Consider the following 15,559-nt stretch of genomic DNA (forward strand, 5'->3'; position numbering starts at 1 on the left):
TGCACCACTATCCACAAGCTGAGAATAAAAAGGTTCCCATGTCATTTTCAATTGCAGTTTGCCTCAGCCAGTAGCAACAGACTCCTGAAGTCTGTAATACTTTACATTTTAAAATAACCTCTTTTAGTGCTAAAAAACAGCACAAGCAAAATTGGAGATAGTGTGACTAAACATAAAACAACCTGCAAAGAATGGCCAGAAACATATGAAAACAAACAAAAAGATTAATGTACACCCTGATACAGAGTACGGAAGCAAACATCAACCAAAAACAGTCATAACTTGGAAAAACAAGACAACACAGGGCTAAAAACCAAGATCTTTTTATTTCACTAGTTAGCATGATTTTGCTATCATTCTGGAGTGACTACTGAACAGGAACTGAAGTAAAACCAAAAGTACTTGAAACTTTCTTATACAGGAAAAATTCACTAATCCTGAACACATCGCAGCAAATTGGCTAATTTTATCCATATCAGGTTACATTAACCAGATGTTACATTAAACAACATGTGATCTTCATGATTCTCCACAGCTGTAAATTATGACAGAAGTGTAGACATGAAATAAATTATAGCTGAAGGCATGTAGCTCCTTATTTAAAAAAACCCCACAAACCAGTAACGTTGCCCGGTTGATTAGCACACTGCACTTATGTCAATGTTTTATAGGTGCATGCAGCATTTTGTAGGCTATTTGCAGTCATCCATAAAACCTCCTGAACACACCTGTTTGGTCACACACATTTAAGCGCAACTATTCAACTCTAGAACACTTTAAAGCTTTTTACTGAAGCTAAACTTACTTTTAATTGATTGAGCTTTCTATTTGGTCATGCAACAGCTGCTTTTTGGTTTTATCTTGTGGGGGATGGGGCTAGTGTTCTCTCACTAAAACAGATTATGGACCTAATTCATTTTCAGATACCAATTTGCTCCTTGAGTAATCCCATTGAAATCAATGGGACCATTCATGGAGTAAAGTTTACTCATTGGAAGGGTATCAGAACACTGTCTGGCCTTAAAAGAATTTTGTTCTTTCATTTGAACTATATATTACTAACTACAACAACATGCTCCAAGACAGCTGTTATACCAGGAACCCACATTTCTAGGAGGGTTAAAAGCCTTTGGCCTGTACCTAGAGGCTTGGAAATGTCCTTGTGTGTTTTTTCTGACATACACACCTTGGTGAAAGTCCTAAACTGCGCTAAAAGTAATGAAGAAAAATCAAGGAATGTCTGAGCGTCTCACTTTCCACTTCAAACGCCACCTGTTCATGTAGTCGTTGGTGTAGGGTGTGCAGATACAGTAAATGGCAGTGCAGTATTGATGTAACAAACAGATTCTAGATTCTCTCTCCTTCTGTCTTCCAGGCAAATGGGGGATGAATGCATTACAGAAGAGACACACTTTCAATCTCTAGGAAAGATGATGCAATCCCCACTCCTGCAGCATCCATGGTAGTCTCATAGGATACTCCTTTGGCCAGTGCAGCTGGAGGTACCTGAACTGTGCTGTGGAGATAAGAACTGGTGAGGGAGAAAGGAAAAAAAAATCTAGGTAAACAAATATGCAAATAAGAATTGAAGCACAGAACTTACAGGAGAACTAGTTTCTATTTAGAAGATAAACAGGCAAGAAGGTTTCTATACAGCTCTGAAGATGGGAGGCACTATATAAATGCTAAACTTTCCTACTATTGCATAGTATTAGAAGGAGCGTACTCTAAGCGTGGAAATGTCCTGTAAAGAGCACGGCCCTAGTTTAGCCTTGGCACCGACAGAGCTCAGGTACAAATCCAGCTTACAGGAGTGCTGCAGTCTTGCCACTGAACGTCTATGTCCGTATGGGAAGCCCAATGTCAGGAGTGAGTAACAGATGGAGGTGAGGGAAGTACAGGAAATTCTATTAAGCAAATTTGGGCGAATGCATATTTTAAAGTTATTTTTGAAAAAATAAGGTATATATTCTCTATGGCTGTAAAACACCCCAGAGTTCAAGGTCTCTTCCTGAGCCAGATTTGGAAAGCATTTACTGCCACGGGTGAGAAGTTATTCAGATGAACAGCCCCAGTCAAGTCAATAAGCAGCTTTCAATATGAATTCAAAACCTGGTCCGCTGTCATTCGGTCATTCAGACACCCAAGCCACTCAGCACTTACATGATGATGCTGGCCTACATTAAAAGGGAGCTCTCTCTGGTGTTAGAAGCCACAGAAATAATAACCCAACTGGTGGGATTCCCTCTGACACCATTTCCAGAACCCCTTGTCCAGTTCTGGGAGAACACTTCAGTTCCACTCTGGATTTAGTCACTCGGGTTCCTTTATTTGGCACACAGCAAAGTTATGCTGAGTTGATCAGACTCAAGGGGGATAGGTATACGGGGTACCACACATCCAAATTTACACAAACTCTTCCTTTATGTATATTTACACATCAAATTGCATTTGCAATTCTTTACACCACACACATTTTTGGCTTGGCTTGGTTACTTGCAGCCTGTACAGCATGCTCTGTCCATGTGCTGTTCACATGTTATATTCTGTGTTTATCTTGCCAACAGTCCCTAACATCCAGGTGTTGCTGCTTATTTTAGCTAGCACAGACATCCTCACTCCAGCATATTGTTTGTCAAGCCCCTGTTTACAACTTAACCTTCCTACAAATAACCTTCTCAATTACACCCACTAAGAAATGACGCAAGTTACTTATGTCAAGCCAGGCCTACACCAACATCAAATGAAGGCTAGCGACAGAAAAAAAAAATCACACAAAACGCTCATTTGCTATATGAAATTAGCCAGCCCTGGTATGCTTTCACTGCTTCTATTGCTGCACGGACAGCAAAATACAAGGGTTACAGCTGTGGCAGACTCTCTCTGCCTCAAGCTGACCTGCTCCGTCTTAGCAGAGAGGAAGGACCAAGCATTCGACGGCAATTGTTGAAAAAACGATTACCTGCCTTTCGTAACTGTTGTTCTTCGAGATGTGTTGCTCGTGTCCATTCCATTCTAGGTGTCTGCGCGGCCATCGGAGATTTTTCCCTTAGTGGTCCCCGTAGGGCCAGCTGTGGTGCCCTCTAGCCTGCTGCATTCACACCGCGGTTTATCAGGCACCGCCGACCCACGCCCTCTCAGTTCCTTCTTGCCGACAACCCCAAGAGAGGGGCAGGAGGGTGGGTAATGGAATGGAGATGAGCCACACATCGTGAAGAACAGTTACGAAAGGTAGGTAACCGTTTTTCCTTCTTCGAGTGCTTGCTCATGTCGATTCCATTCGAGGTGGTTCGCGAGCCACATCAATGGAGGCGGCCTCGGAGTTCACCGTCACGCAGCTTGCAGCACAGCTCTGCCGAAGCCGGCGTCGTCTCCCGCCCGCTGGGTCAGCGCATAGGGCGACGCGAACGTATGGACCGAGGACTAGGTGGCGGCCTCTAGTGCAATGAGCCGTCATGATCACTGGCGGGGGCACTGTTGCCAACTCGTAGCAATGGCAGATGCACGCCGTGAGTCAAGACAAAATTCTCTGGGCAGACACCACGCAGCCCTTCATCCTGTCCACGACAGCAACGAACGATTGCGTTGACTTACGGAACGGCCATATTCTATCGACGCAGAAGGCCAGCGCCCGTCTGACGTCCAGCATATGCAGCCTGCACTCCTGCCGGATGTGGGTGCATCTGGACCTTGTCCTTGTAGAAGACCATATAAGGTGGCTCTGACGTGAGTGCCCTGATCTCGGACACCTGCCGGGCCGACGTTATAGCGACCGAGGAGGACACCTTCCAGGAAAGGAACAGGAGGGAGCAGGAAGCTAGGGGTTCAAAAGGAGGGCCCATGAGCTTTGACAGCACCAGATTCAGGCCCTATGGGGGAACTGGGTCTCGGGTTGAGGCGCTCTAGCCTGTTCAGGAACCACACTGTCCTGGGATGGGCAAAGACTGACTTGCCATGAAACGGAGAGTGGAACACAGAAATGGCAGCCAGGTGTACCTTGACTGAAGACAGCGACAAGCCCTGGAGCTTCAGATGCAGCAAATAGTCCAGGATGTCCTGCAGCGAGGCCTCCTCAGGAAGAACGCTTTTGTCCAAGGTCCAACATGCGAAGCGCTTCCACTTTGCCACCTAGGTGGCCCTGGTGGAAAACTTCCTGCAGCCCAGCAGGACCTGTTGGACTGTCGCGGAGCACTCCCGCTCGTCCGTGCTTAGCCACGGAGCACCCATGCCGTCAGGTGCAGCAGATTGCTGTGGTTCTGGGATAGCAGATCCAGTCAGAGAGGTAACTGCAGTGGGTCGGCCACTGAAAAAGACTCAGCAGCATGCCAAACCAGAGCTGGCAAGGCCGCACCGGGGCTATGAAAATGACCAATGCTTTGTCTTGCTTCACCATTAGCAGGACTCTGTGGATAAGCGGCACCGGCGGGAAGGCGAACAGCAGCGTTCCTGACCACAGGATCAGGAAGTCGTCTGACAGGGAACCCTTGTCCCTGCTGTATGGGGAACAGAACATGCCTTGATGCAAACAGGTCCACCTGGGGGGGTTCCCCACCGTTGGAAGATCAGGCTGCCCACCTCTGGATGGAGGGACCACTCGTGGTGAGAGGAGAAGGCCCTACTGAGGCGATCTGCCAGGACGTTTCTGGCTCCAGGTAGGTGAGCGGCCACCAGGTGGATGGCGTTCTGCACACAAAGGTCCCAGAGGCTGAGTGCCTCTTGACACAGGGCCGAGGACCTGGTGCCGCCCTGCCTGTTGATATAATACATCGTGGCTGTGTTGTCTGTGAGGATCTGCTCCACCTTGCCTTTCAGGTGGGGGCAAAAACGCCTGGCAGGCCAGGCGCATCACCTTGAGCTCTCTGACATTGATCTGAAGAGTTATGTCTTGCTGCATTCAGTGACCTGGGGGGCTGAGCTCGCCCAGGTGGGCTCCCCAGCCCAGATCGGACACGTCCGAGACCAGGGTGAGCAACAGTGATGGGGACACAAAGGGAACTCCCCGCAGCACTGACTTGGGGTCTAGCCACCAGTTCAAGGATGAGAGGACGCAGTCCAGCACCGTGACCATTCGGTCCAGGGGCTGCCTGCTGGGAAGGTAGACCGTTGCCAGCAACGTTTGCAGGGGTCATAGATGAAGCCAGGCATGCCTGACCACGTATGTGCACGCTGCCATGTGGCCCATCAGGTGCAGGCAAGTGTGGGCTGTGGTGATCGGATGTCTCTTCATGTGAGCTCACATGGAATCAAGAACCACACCGATAGACTCTATGCACTGGACCGGCATTAACGTGGACTTTTCTGTGTCTATTAACAGGCCCAGATCATGCAGGTGCAGCGTACCAGATTGAGACCTCTCTGCACCTGTCCCAGAGACCTGCCCTTGATGAGCCAGTCGTCGAGATATGGAAAGATCTGGACCCCCGCGACATCTGAGATAAGCAGCTACCAGTGCCACACATTCCGTGAACATCCTGGGGGCCGAGGACAGGCCAAAAGGTAGCGCCGGGAACTGGAAGTGGTGCCCTGCCACGATGAAACACAGGAACCGTCTGTGTCCTGGGAATATGTATACATGGAAGTAAGCATCCTTTAAGTCGAGAACCGCGTACCAGTCCCCCGGATCCAGAGAGGGGATAATGGAGGCCGGGGAGGTCATTCAGAACTTCAACTTCTTGAGAGACCTGTTGAGGCCATGCAGGTCCAGGATGGATCTGAGGCCCCCCTTGGCCTTGGGGATTAGGAAGTATTGGGAGTAGAATCCTCTGCCTTTCATGTCCCGAGGAACTGCCTCTACAGCCCCCAACTGCAGGAGTTTGTCGACCTCCTGGACCAGGAGTTGCTCGTGAGAAGGGTCCCTGAAAAGGGACGGGGAAGCAGGGGGGCGGGAATGAGGGGTACCCAAAAACTGCAGTGTTTCGCCCCAAGCTACTATGTCCAGGACCCAGCGGTCTGAGGTAAGCCGCGACCAGACTGAGCGGTACAGAGAAAAGGCGGTTGAGGAAAGGATGGGCAGGATCTGTCCGGATGACTGGGGCATCGCTCTTGAACGCACCCTCAAAACGATCGCTTTTAGTCCCCAAGGTTCTTAGCAGGTCCGGGCTGGGCTGGCGAGTGAGAGGAAGTAGGGCGGCGATGGCTAAACCCAGCAGTGTCCCTTCTCCTTGCAGATCCCTGCTGGGCTTGCCAAGGCCGCGATGGGGGCGGAGGCCAGAATGGTTTTCTGGCAGACTGCAGGGTGTGCATGCCCAACCAGCGAAGGGTAGCCTGAATGTGCATCTCCTGGGAGAGGCCTGCTGTTTGGAGCCAAGAGCTGCGTCACATAACCACTGCCGATGCGACCACCCTTGCTGCCGAGTCTGCCACATCCCATGCCATTTGCAGGGAGCATCTGGCTACAGCTGTACCTTCCTCTACCAGAGTGCCAAACCCCTGAGCCTGACCCTGAGGAAGGGAGTCCTGGACCTTCTGGAGGCTCTCCCAGAGGTTAAAATTATAGCAGCCCAGCAGGGACTGATGGTTCGTCACCAGGAATTGTAAACTGGCTGTTGAATACATTTTTCTGCCAAATATATCAAGTTTTTTGGCTTCTTTGTTCTTGGGGCAGAGGCGGTGGGGACCCGCTTGTCCTAATCGTTGGCCGCCAACACCACCAGCAAGCCTGGGGGAGAGTGGGTATACAGGTACTCAAAACCTCTGGCCGGCACAAAGTACTTTTTCTTGGCCCATTTCAGGGTGGGCGGGATGGAGGATGGGATCTGCCACAGATCCTTAGCAATCTTAAGGACCCCGTCATGTACAGGTAGGGCAATCTGGGCAGGTGTGGAAGCAGAGATGACATTGAAAAGGGTGACCTCCTGCTTCGCCATCTCCTGTACTTCCAGGCCCAAGTTCTTAGCCACCCGCCTGAGAAGGGCTTGATGTTCCTTAAAGTTACCCAGGGGGCTGGCCCTGGAAGGTCCTGCAACCGACTCATCCAGGGAAGAGGCCGTGGCTGCTGGTGGAGGTGCTGAGGGCTTGGCAGCCGCTGGAGAGGGAGGTTTGGGTGTGGGCACTGGATCCTCCACCCTGACCTCAGAGCGAGCTTCCAGTACTGGGTCCGTGGGGCCGTCGATCTCTGCTCCGAAGTGGCTACTGAAGCGTGCTGCAAAGGGGGCATTGCCATCACCAGAATGCCCCATGCTCCCCAATACAGCCTCTGTGTTGGCCACTGGCCTTGCTGCCACTGCGGTACTGTGGACGGCAGAGAAGTTTCTGGTGCCCAATCCCGTTGTGGAGACTGAGGCGATGGGCTGAATTGGGCCTCCATGCCAGAGGAACCACCCTCCAGCAACCAGGCAGGAGCCGTCAATGCCTGGGTTTGCTTGCTGGTCATGGCTACTGGCGAGTGCCAGGAAGTAAGTGACCAGGAGTACGTGACCAACGGCTATTCTGAGGAGAATGGTCCCAGTGCCGGGGAGATTGGTGTCGGGGGGAATGATGCCACAGAGACCGGTAACACAAGGGGGAGGAGTCCCACAGCGCCGGCAACCCAGACCGACACCTAGACGCAGATCGGGAAGAGGGAGAACGATGTCAGTCATAATATGGGAAGCGTCAACCCCGAACTGGGGAATAACGTCTCAGTGGCCGGGGAGAGAGTTTGGGCAACTTATGACATGGTTGTGACCTGCCACAGGATTGCTTATCCAGCGACTGATGGCTCTCCCCACCCCTGCAGGGATCTTAACGGCTGGCTTGCCCTCTCAGGGAGCCTTAGCCTGGTCCTGTGCACCAGAGACATCACTGGAGCAGGTGGAGACCTGTGCTCTCTCTGCGCCTGGGCTTGGGATGACAACAGTGTAGGCAGGATCGTGGGTCCCATACCACCCACCAGAGCCAGTGACAGACCTTTAAGAGGGCTAATAGCCCCAGTCGCAGAGGCACGCTCGCGCTGCTCCAGAGAAAGCTGGCAGGCAGGCCCGGGTCCTCTACCAGATGACCCCTGGGCCTTCTTGCTCAGTGCCAGCGAGCGCTTCTTCACCTCCGGAGACAGGCTGCGCACGGAGGCTGAAGTACTTGGGCTCGGAAGCCGGGCAGAGAGTGGACTACAACAGGAGGACCCTGAGGCGAACGTCCGTCTCCTTCTGGGTGCGAGGCCGAAAGTTCTTACAGATCCGGCAATGCGCCTTGATGTGTGACTCGCTCAAGCACTTAAGGCAGCTGTCGTGGGGGTCACTCACAGGCATAGGCCTGCCACAGACAGAGCAGGGCTTAAACCTGGGAGCTCTGGGCATGCCTCATTTGTGGCAAAGTCCTTGCTGGGACCTTAGCTATCGGTCAACTAGCATTTAACAACTACTTAACACTAACAACAATCAAACAGAGGCCCGAAGGCCTGAAGTCCAATGGAAGAAACCGCTAGCTCTTGCCAAGCAAGAAAGGCACTCTGATGACCACCACGGGGGTAAGAAGGAACTGAGAGGGCATGTGCCGGCGGCATCTGATATACCGTGGCATGAGCACGGCAGGCTGGAGGGCACCACAGCTGGCCCTACGGGTACCTCTAAGGCAAAAATCTCTGACAGCGTGCCCACCTAGAATGGAATCAACATAAGCAAGCACTCAAAGTAGAAACTTCGTTACTGTGCCCAATCCTAGTGTTTGATTTTCTCCCAGGAGATAGACAATGTAGTAGACAGATACTTACAAAAAGTAGGGATATTTGGTACCCATGAACATGGGGACTGTTATACCCAGAGGTGGGGAGGGTATCCAGGACAGAAGGGATATGGGGTTTCCACTCTCTGTCCCTCTCAGACATTCCTTTGGGAAAGGGCCAGCCTCAACCTCTGCCAGGGGCCTCACAAAAACAGGCTGCTCAGGGAACGTCAGGGGAGTCTCCAGCTCCCTTGACCTACTCTGGTCCACTGCCCCGGTGGAGAGACACCTGCTGACTCCTCGTTCTGCCTCAACACCGCTTGGGTTGACTCTCTGCTGCAAGTGGCCCCGCTGTCAGAAGGCAGCACAGATCCTGGAAATGATTCTAGCCCAGTTTACCTGGAAGATTGGTTTAGGCCCAACACCCTTTTCCAAAAACATTAAAAAACCTGCAGTGAAGTTCATCATAATGCTTTGCTGCCAAGGGAACGTAGCTATCGCTTTTCTCCTGAAATACTGCCAAGAGCACAGCCAGGCTTTGGAACCTTTGCTGTGGAATTTAGATCATAAGAATCTAATTAAAACGTAGCCAACCCCAAATAATCCCTCTCCCTTCTGCTCCCCATCTCTTTATGAAATGAAATTCTCTCTCATGCCATTCTATTTCTGAATGCCAAATAAGCAGCTTAATTGATCAGAGCGCTGTATCTCACCACACAGAAATTGCCGGCAACTGGCCTCTCATGTGATACGTAAGTGAGAAGAATGGCAAATTCCAGAGAGAAAAAGGTTTGGGCAAAGATATATTTAGAGCTACAATTAAATTTTTATTAAGGAGCATTTTATCCATAAACCTCCCCCTGCCCCACAGGATTACAGAACAAAATAATGTGTTTTGCCTTGGAAGAAGGGCAGTTTTAACGCTACTGTACCTGCATGAAAGCCCATCTCCAGCCCATGTTCCAAGCAACCACTTTAACAATCTCCCAAGATTTTACCATAATTTTTGTTCAACCTTTCATTACAGGCCCACCTCTAATAAGCAACTGAGTTTTACTATTCCTTTGGATGGTTCCTTACAACAAAATCAGGATGTTTTTAATGGTGACGGCTGTAGGTGTACCAATAGGCCATAGGTATGGAAGGGGCAGCAGTGTTTCCATGAAGCATGGCTACTTCATTCTCAGAACAGCACCATTTATCTATCCGCCATTCAGCTGACACTGCTCTGATCTTAATCTTTGATGAGAACTGCTTTCCCATTCCCTCTTCTAGTTAGATGAAACCCCATTTTTGCTGATGCTCCCCGCAAAACTTTGAGGATAAACAGGCTTGGGCTTGTACTTTATCAGCTAGTCTGTTCAATGAAAGGATCTCTCACAGCACAGGGAAGGTGGGGAACTCCTCATGTAGCTTCTCACCCCCTGATAAGCCCTAAACAAAGGAGGCTGGTTGAGAAAGACTGGTTGATAAACAAAACATGTAACCCCTCCCCGCCAAAAGAGCTACAAATTTAAGTTAATAGTTAACGTAACATACCGTGCTGCCAAGAAGGACAAGAACAGTATAAGGCAGATAGCAGTGACTGACCCTAATCCAGCAAGAGTCATATGTTGCAGAGTGGGTGATAAATCTGAAAAGAAAACATCAAACAGTTCAAGACAACAAATACCAAAAATGTTACCATGGTGCAGCAGTGTCTTGTGATTCACTACCTAAATCAAAGTTAAACTCTTACTCTGGATTTATTGCTCCATCAAACTGTAATTGAGCTGAACATCCAATGGCCAGCAGCCAGCTGAAGAAATTAGATTAATGGTATATTTCTCAAAAGAGATTACATTTTCCTGTCTATTACTTTCCTGCTCTCCACCTCCCCTTTTTTTAAAGCTTTTGACAGTCAAAGTAAATCAAGATCCTTTTCCTCTAACATCATCATCTGTTTCAGTCAAAGTCATAAGACTAGGGTGGCTCTGGTGCTAATAACCAATCCGTCATCAAATGGCTCAACTCCTCTCTTCCAAATTCTTGCAATCTGGGTACTATTTCCTTTTTTAGGATGGTAACTACAGCAATATGAACACCTCGGAATCACACCTGGGGAGAACAGACTGCTGCAGCATATGAAGAAATCCCTCAAATATTTGTGTTCCTGAGAACTGGGAGAGGAGGGTAAACTAAAAATGGTATGTGTCTGAGGAGAAGAGGAATGAATAATCTGCATATAAATACATAAATGACTGGCCTGCAAAGTTTTCAGTCAGGATAAGAGTAAGCCATTTCCCCACCATGGTATTTCAGAAGAAAGAAGTGTGAAGGAGCGGTCATTTGTTACCAAACTTTTCAGGAGTCAACTCTGTCCAAATGATGCAAATAACTCTTTGCTCTGACTGCATGAGCCACTTCTTATTTTCTAGACATGCACAAGAAACAACAATATGCACCTCATGAATTATGGCCCTGGTGCTGAAAACACTTAGGTGTAGGAATAATTTTATGCACATTCGCAGTTCCATTTACTCACATGTGTGACTGCAAGGTCAGGGTCTGCAGTCATAGTGTTTACTTGTAGTCATGGAAAATAACTACCAGTGATAATTTCAGAATCAGGGTTTTAAGATCTTATGTGCAGTATTTGATCAGCCTCCATACATGTTCAATTTTGGTCAGAACTTAAGAAAATACATAAACCTTTACTTCATCACAAACCAGTTTTCATATATAAAAATCAAAAATCCATGGAACAGACTAACACGACAAAAAAAAAAATCTTTTCACCCCTTTGTATTATTATATTTTAGTTAAAATCACTACATTCTGATTTGATTCAGACCACTTTTAATTATAAGGCTGGAAGCCTATTTCCATCATTACTCTAGCACTCTTTATTACAGCAATTTATCGGATGATAATCAAAGCCTCACTAGAAGGCCTCTGCCAGAGAGAAATCTGGTCTAAATAGCCGTGGTTTTATTGAATGTCTAGATCTTCCTCTGTTTTGCAAATGGAATGAAGAAGCACTCCTTAAAGAACTCAGCTTCTCAAAAATTCTCACAGCCTTTCAAGTTGTACAAGATCCAGGAAGGCCATGGAAGACTGACCTATCTAGGGGGAAGTGGAGTCAGAGTGGAAATACAAGCCCCATTCCCACACCCATCTTCCAATTCTCCTTTGCCCCCTCCCAAAGAGAAAAATCCAGCTGCACGCCAGAGGGTTGTAGCAGTATTCTAGGAGTGGACAGAAGACAGAGATATGAGAAAGGGGTAGTTTTCTGTGGTTGCATAGGTATTTTTAGGATTTAGCAGGAACCAGATTTCCATGTCATGGGAAATTCCACAATTTCAAAAAACTGTCCCCATTGTGAAATAGTAGAAAAAGAAGCCATTCTGAAATTTCCCATGAAACAAAATTTAAAAAAAAAAAAAAAGTTTTGGTAGCAGCATTTTGTTTTGATCTTAATCTTTTAAAAATTAATATTTTAATGTAAAAATCTATTAATTTAATTTCAAAAAGTTTGTTTAGAAACAAACAAATAGAAACATTCCAGTCAAAAACGGGACGTTTCAATGTTGCTGAAACACTTCATTTTAGGTTTTTTCCCCTAAACAAAATTATCAAAACAAGACAGGTTTTTCTACACATTTTGATTAACACAGAATTTTTCATCAAAAAACCTTTTTGGTGCAAAAGCTTCTGCTATCTCTAGTTATTTTGCAGCTCTTACCAACAGGAAAAATACTCTTTCGAAAAACAGGCAGCCGCCACAGCTGCCATATCCCTGAAGCTGGCTGAGTTTCTGAGAGCCAGAACTGCAGAGGCTATTGCTGGCCTGCAGAGGATCTTAAGCCCTGGTCTACACTAGGACTTTAGGTCGAATTTAGCAGCGTTAAATCGATTTAAACCTGCACCCGTCCACACAATGAAGCCCTTTATTTCGACTTAAAGGGCTCTTAAAATCGATTTCCTTACTCCACCCCTGACAAGTGGATTAGCGCTTAAATCGACGTTGCCGGCTCGAATTTGGGGTACTGTGGACACAATTCGATGGTATTGGCCTCCGGGAGCTATCCCAGAGTGCTCCATTCTGACCGCTCTGGACAGCAGTCTCAACTCAGATGCACTGGCCAGGTAGACAGGAAAAGAACCGCGAACTTTTGAATCTCATTTCCTGTTTGGCCAGCGTGGCAAGCTGCAGGTGACCATGCAGAGCTCATCAGCACAGGTGACCATGATGGAGTCCCAGAATCGCAAAAGAGCTCCAGCATGGACCGAATGGGAGGTACGGGATCTGATCGCTGTTTGGGGAGAGGAATCCGTGCTATCAGAACTCCGTTCCAGTTTTCGAAATGCCAAAACCTTTGTCAAAATCTCCCAGGGCATGAAGGACAGAGGCCATAACAGGGACCCGAAGCAGTGCCGCGTGAAACTGAAGGAGCTGAGGCAAGCCTACCAGAAAACCAGAGAGGCGAACAGCCGCTCTGGGTCAGAGCCCCAAACATGCCGCTTCTATGATGAGCTGCATGCCATTTTAGTGGGTTCAGCCACCACTACCCCAGCCGTGTTGTTTGACTCCTTCAATGGAGATGGAGGCAATACGGAAGTAGGTTTTGGGGACGAAGAAGATGATGAGGAGGAGGAGGTTGTAGATACCTCACAGCAAGCAAGCGGAGAAACCGGTTTTCCCGACAGCCAGGAACTGTTTCTCACCCTAGACCTGGAGCCAGTACCCCCCGAACCCACCCAAGGCTGCCTCCTGGACCCAGCAGGCGGAGAAGGGACCTCTGGTGAGTGTACCTTTTAAAATGCTATACATGGTTTAAAAGCAAGCATGTGAAAGGATTACTTTGCCCTGGCATTTGCGGTTCTCCTAGATGTAGTCCTAAAGCCTTTGCAAAAGGTTTCTGGGGAGGGCAGCCTTATTTCGTCCTTCATGGTAGGACACTTTACCACTCCAGGCCAGTAACACGTACTTGGGAATCACTGTAGAACAAAGCATTGCAGTGTATGTTTGCTGGCATTCAACCAAAATCCGTTCTTTATCTCTCTGTGTTATCCTCAGGAGAGTGAGATATAATTCATGGTCACCTGGTTGAAATAGAGTGCTTTTCTTCAGGGGATACTCAGAGGAGCCCATTCCTGCTGGGCTGTTTGCCTGTGGTTAACAGAAATGTTCCCCGCTGTTTGCCACAGGGAGGGGGGAAGGTTGAGGGGGTAGTCACGCGGTGGGAGGAGGCAAAATGCGACCTTGTAACGAAAGCACATGTGCTATGTATGTAATGTTAACAGCAAGGTTTACCCTGAAAGAGTGTAGCGACTGTTTTATAAAATGTGTCTTTTTAAATACCGCTGTCCCTTTTTTTTTCTCCACCAGCTGCATGTGTTTCAATGATCACAGGATCTTCTCCTTCCCAGAGGCTAGTGAAGCTTAGAAAGAAAAAAAAACGCACTCGCGATGAAATGTTCTCCGAGCTCATGCTGTCCTCCCACACTGACAGAGCACAGACGAATGCGTGGAGGCAAATAATGTCAGAGTGCAGGAAAGCACAAAATGACCGGGAGGAGAGGTGGCGGGCTGAAGAGAGTAAGTGGCGGGCTGAAGACAGGGCTGAAGCTCAAATGTGGCGGCAGCGTGATGAGAGGAGGCAGGATTCAATGCTGAGGCTGCTGCAGGACCAAACCAGTATGCTCCAGTGTATGGTTGAGCTGCAGCAAAGGCAGCTGGAGCACAGACTGCCACTGTTGCCCCTCTGTAACCAACCGCCCTCCTCCCCAAGTTCCATAGCCTCCACACCCAGACGCCCAAGAACGCGGTGGGGGGGCCTCCGGCCAACCAGCCACTCCACCACAGAGGATTGCCCAAAAAAAAGAAGGCTGTCATTCAATAAATTTTAAAGTTGTAAACTTTTAAAGTGCTGTGCTTAAAGTGCTGTGTGGCATTTTCCTTCCCTCCTCCACCACCCCTCCTGGGATACCTTGGTAGTCATCTCCCTATTTGTGTGATGAATGAATAACGAATGCATGACTGTGAAGCAGCAATGACTTTATTGCCTCTGCAAGCAATGATTAAAGGGAGGAGGGGAGGGTGGTTAGCTTACAGGGAAGTAGAGTGAACCAAGGGGCGGGGGGTTTCATCAAGGAGAAACAAACAGAACTTTCACACCATAGCCTGGCCAGTCATGAAACTGGTTTTCAAAGCTTCTCTGATGCGTACCGCGCCCTCCTGTGCTCTTCTAACCGCCCTGGTGTCTGGCTGCGCGTAACCAGCAGCCAGGCGATTTGCCTCAGCCTCCCACCCCGCCATAAACGTCTCCCCCTTACTCTCACAGATATTGTGGAGCACACAGCAAGCAGTAATAACAGTGGGAATATTGGTTTCGCTGAGGTCTAAGCGAGTCAGTAAACTGCGCCAGCGCGCCTTTAAACGTCCAAATGCACATTCTACCACCAGTCTGCACTTGCTCAGCCTGTAGTTGAACAGCTCCTGACTACTGTCCAGGCTGCCTGTGTACGGCTTCATGAGCCATGGCGTTAAGGGGTAGGCTGGGACCCCAAGGATAAATATAGGCATTTCAACATCCCCAACAGTTATTTTCTGGTCTGGGAATAAAGTCCCTTCCTGCAGCTTTTGAAACAGACCAGAGTTCCTGAAGATGCGAGCATCATGCACCTTTCCCGGCCATCCCACGTTGATGTTGGTGAAACGTCCCTTGTGATCCACCAGAGCTTGCAGCACTATCGAAAAGTACCCCTTGCGGTTTATGTACTCGGCGGCTTGGTGCTCCGGTGCCAAGATAGGGATATGGGTTCCATCTATAGCCCCACCACAGTTAGGGAATCCCATTGCAGCAAAGCCATCCACTATGATCTGCACATTTCCCAGGGTCACTACCCTTGATATCAGCAGATCTTTGATTGCGTGGGC

General features: G+C 48.7%; 1 protein-coding gene across 6 annotated transcripts in view; it reads right to left on the reverse strand.

Annotated features, from left to right (window-relative positions):
- Positions 1-307: 307 nt before the first annotated feature.
- The window catches only part of SUSD1 (sushi domain containing 1), a 105,413-nt gene continuing 90,161 nt past the window's right edge, over positions 308-15,559 (reverse strand). For 5 of the 6 annotated variants that reach the window (XM_084628427.1, XM_084628424.1, XM_084628429.1 and 2 more), the window contains 2 exons: positions 10,177-10,270; positions 308-1,531 (listed from right to left, as the gene is read on the reverse strand). In XM_084628427.1, coding sequence (XP_084484553.1) covers positions 1,396-1,531; positions 10,177-10,270 — 230 coding nt within the window. In that variant the 3' untranslated portion in view covers positions 308-1,395. The remainder of the gene's footprint in view (positions 1,532-10,176; positions 10,271-15,559) is intronic. The other variant, XM_084628425.1, reaches the window with a different exon arrangement.

Source organism: Lepidochelys olivacea (genome assembly GCF_965140295.1).
Source record: "Lepidochelys olivacea isolate rLepOli2 genome assembly, chromosome: 5".
NCBI classification, from domain to species: Eukaryota; Metazoa; Chordata; order Testudines; family Cheloniidae; genus Lepidochelys; species Lepidochelys olivacea.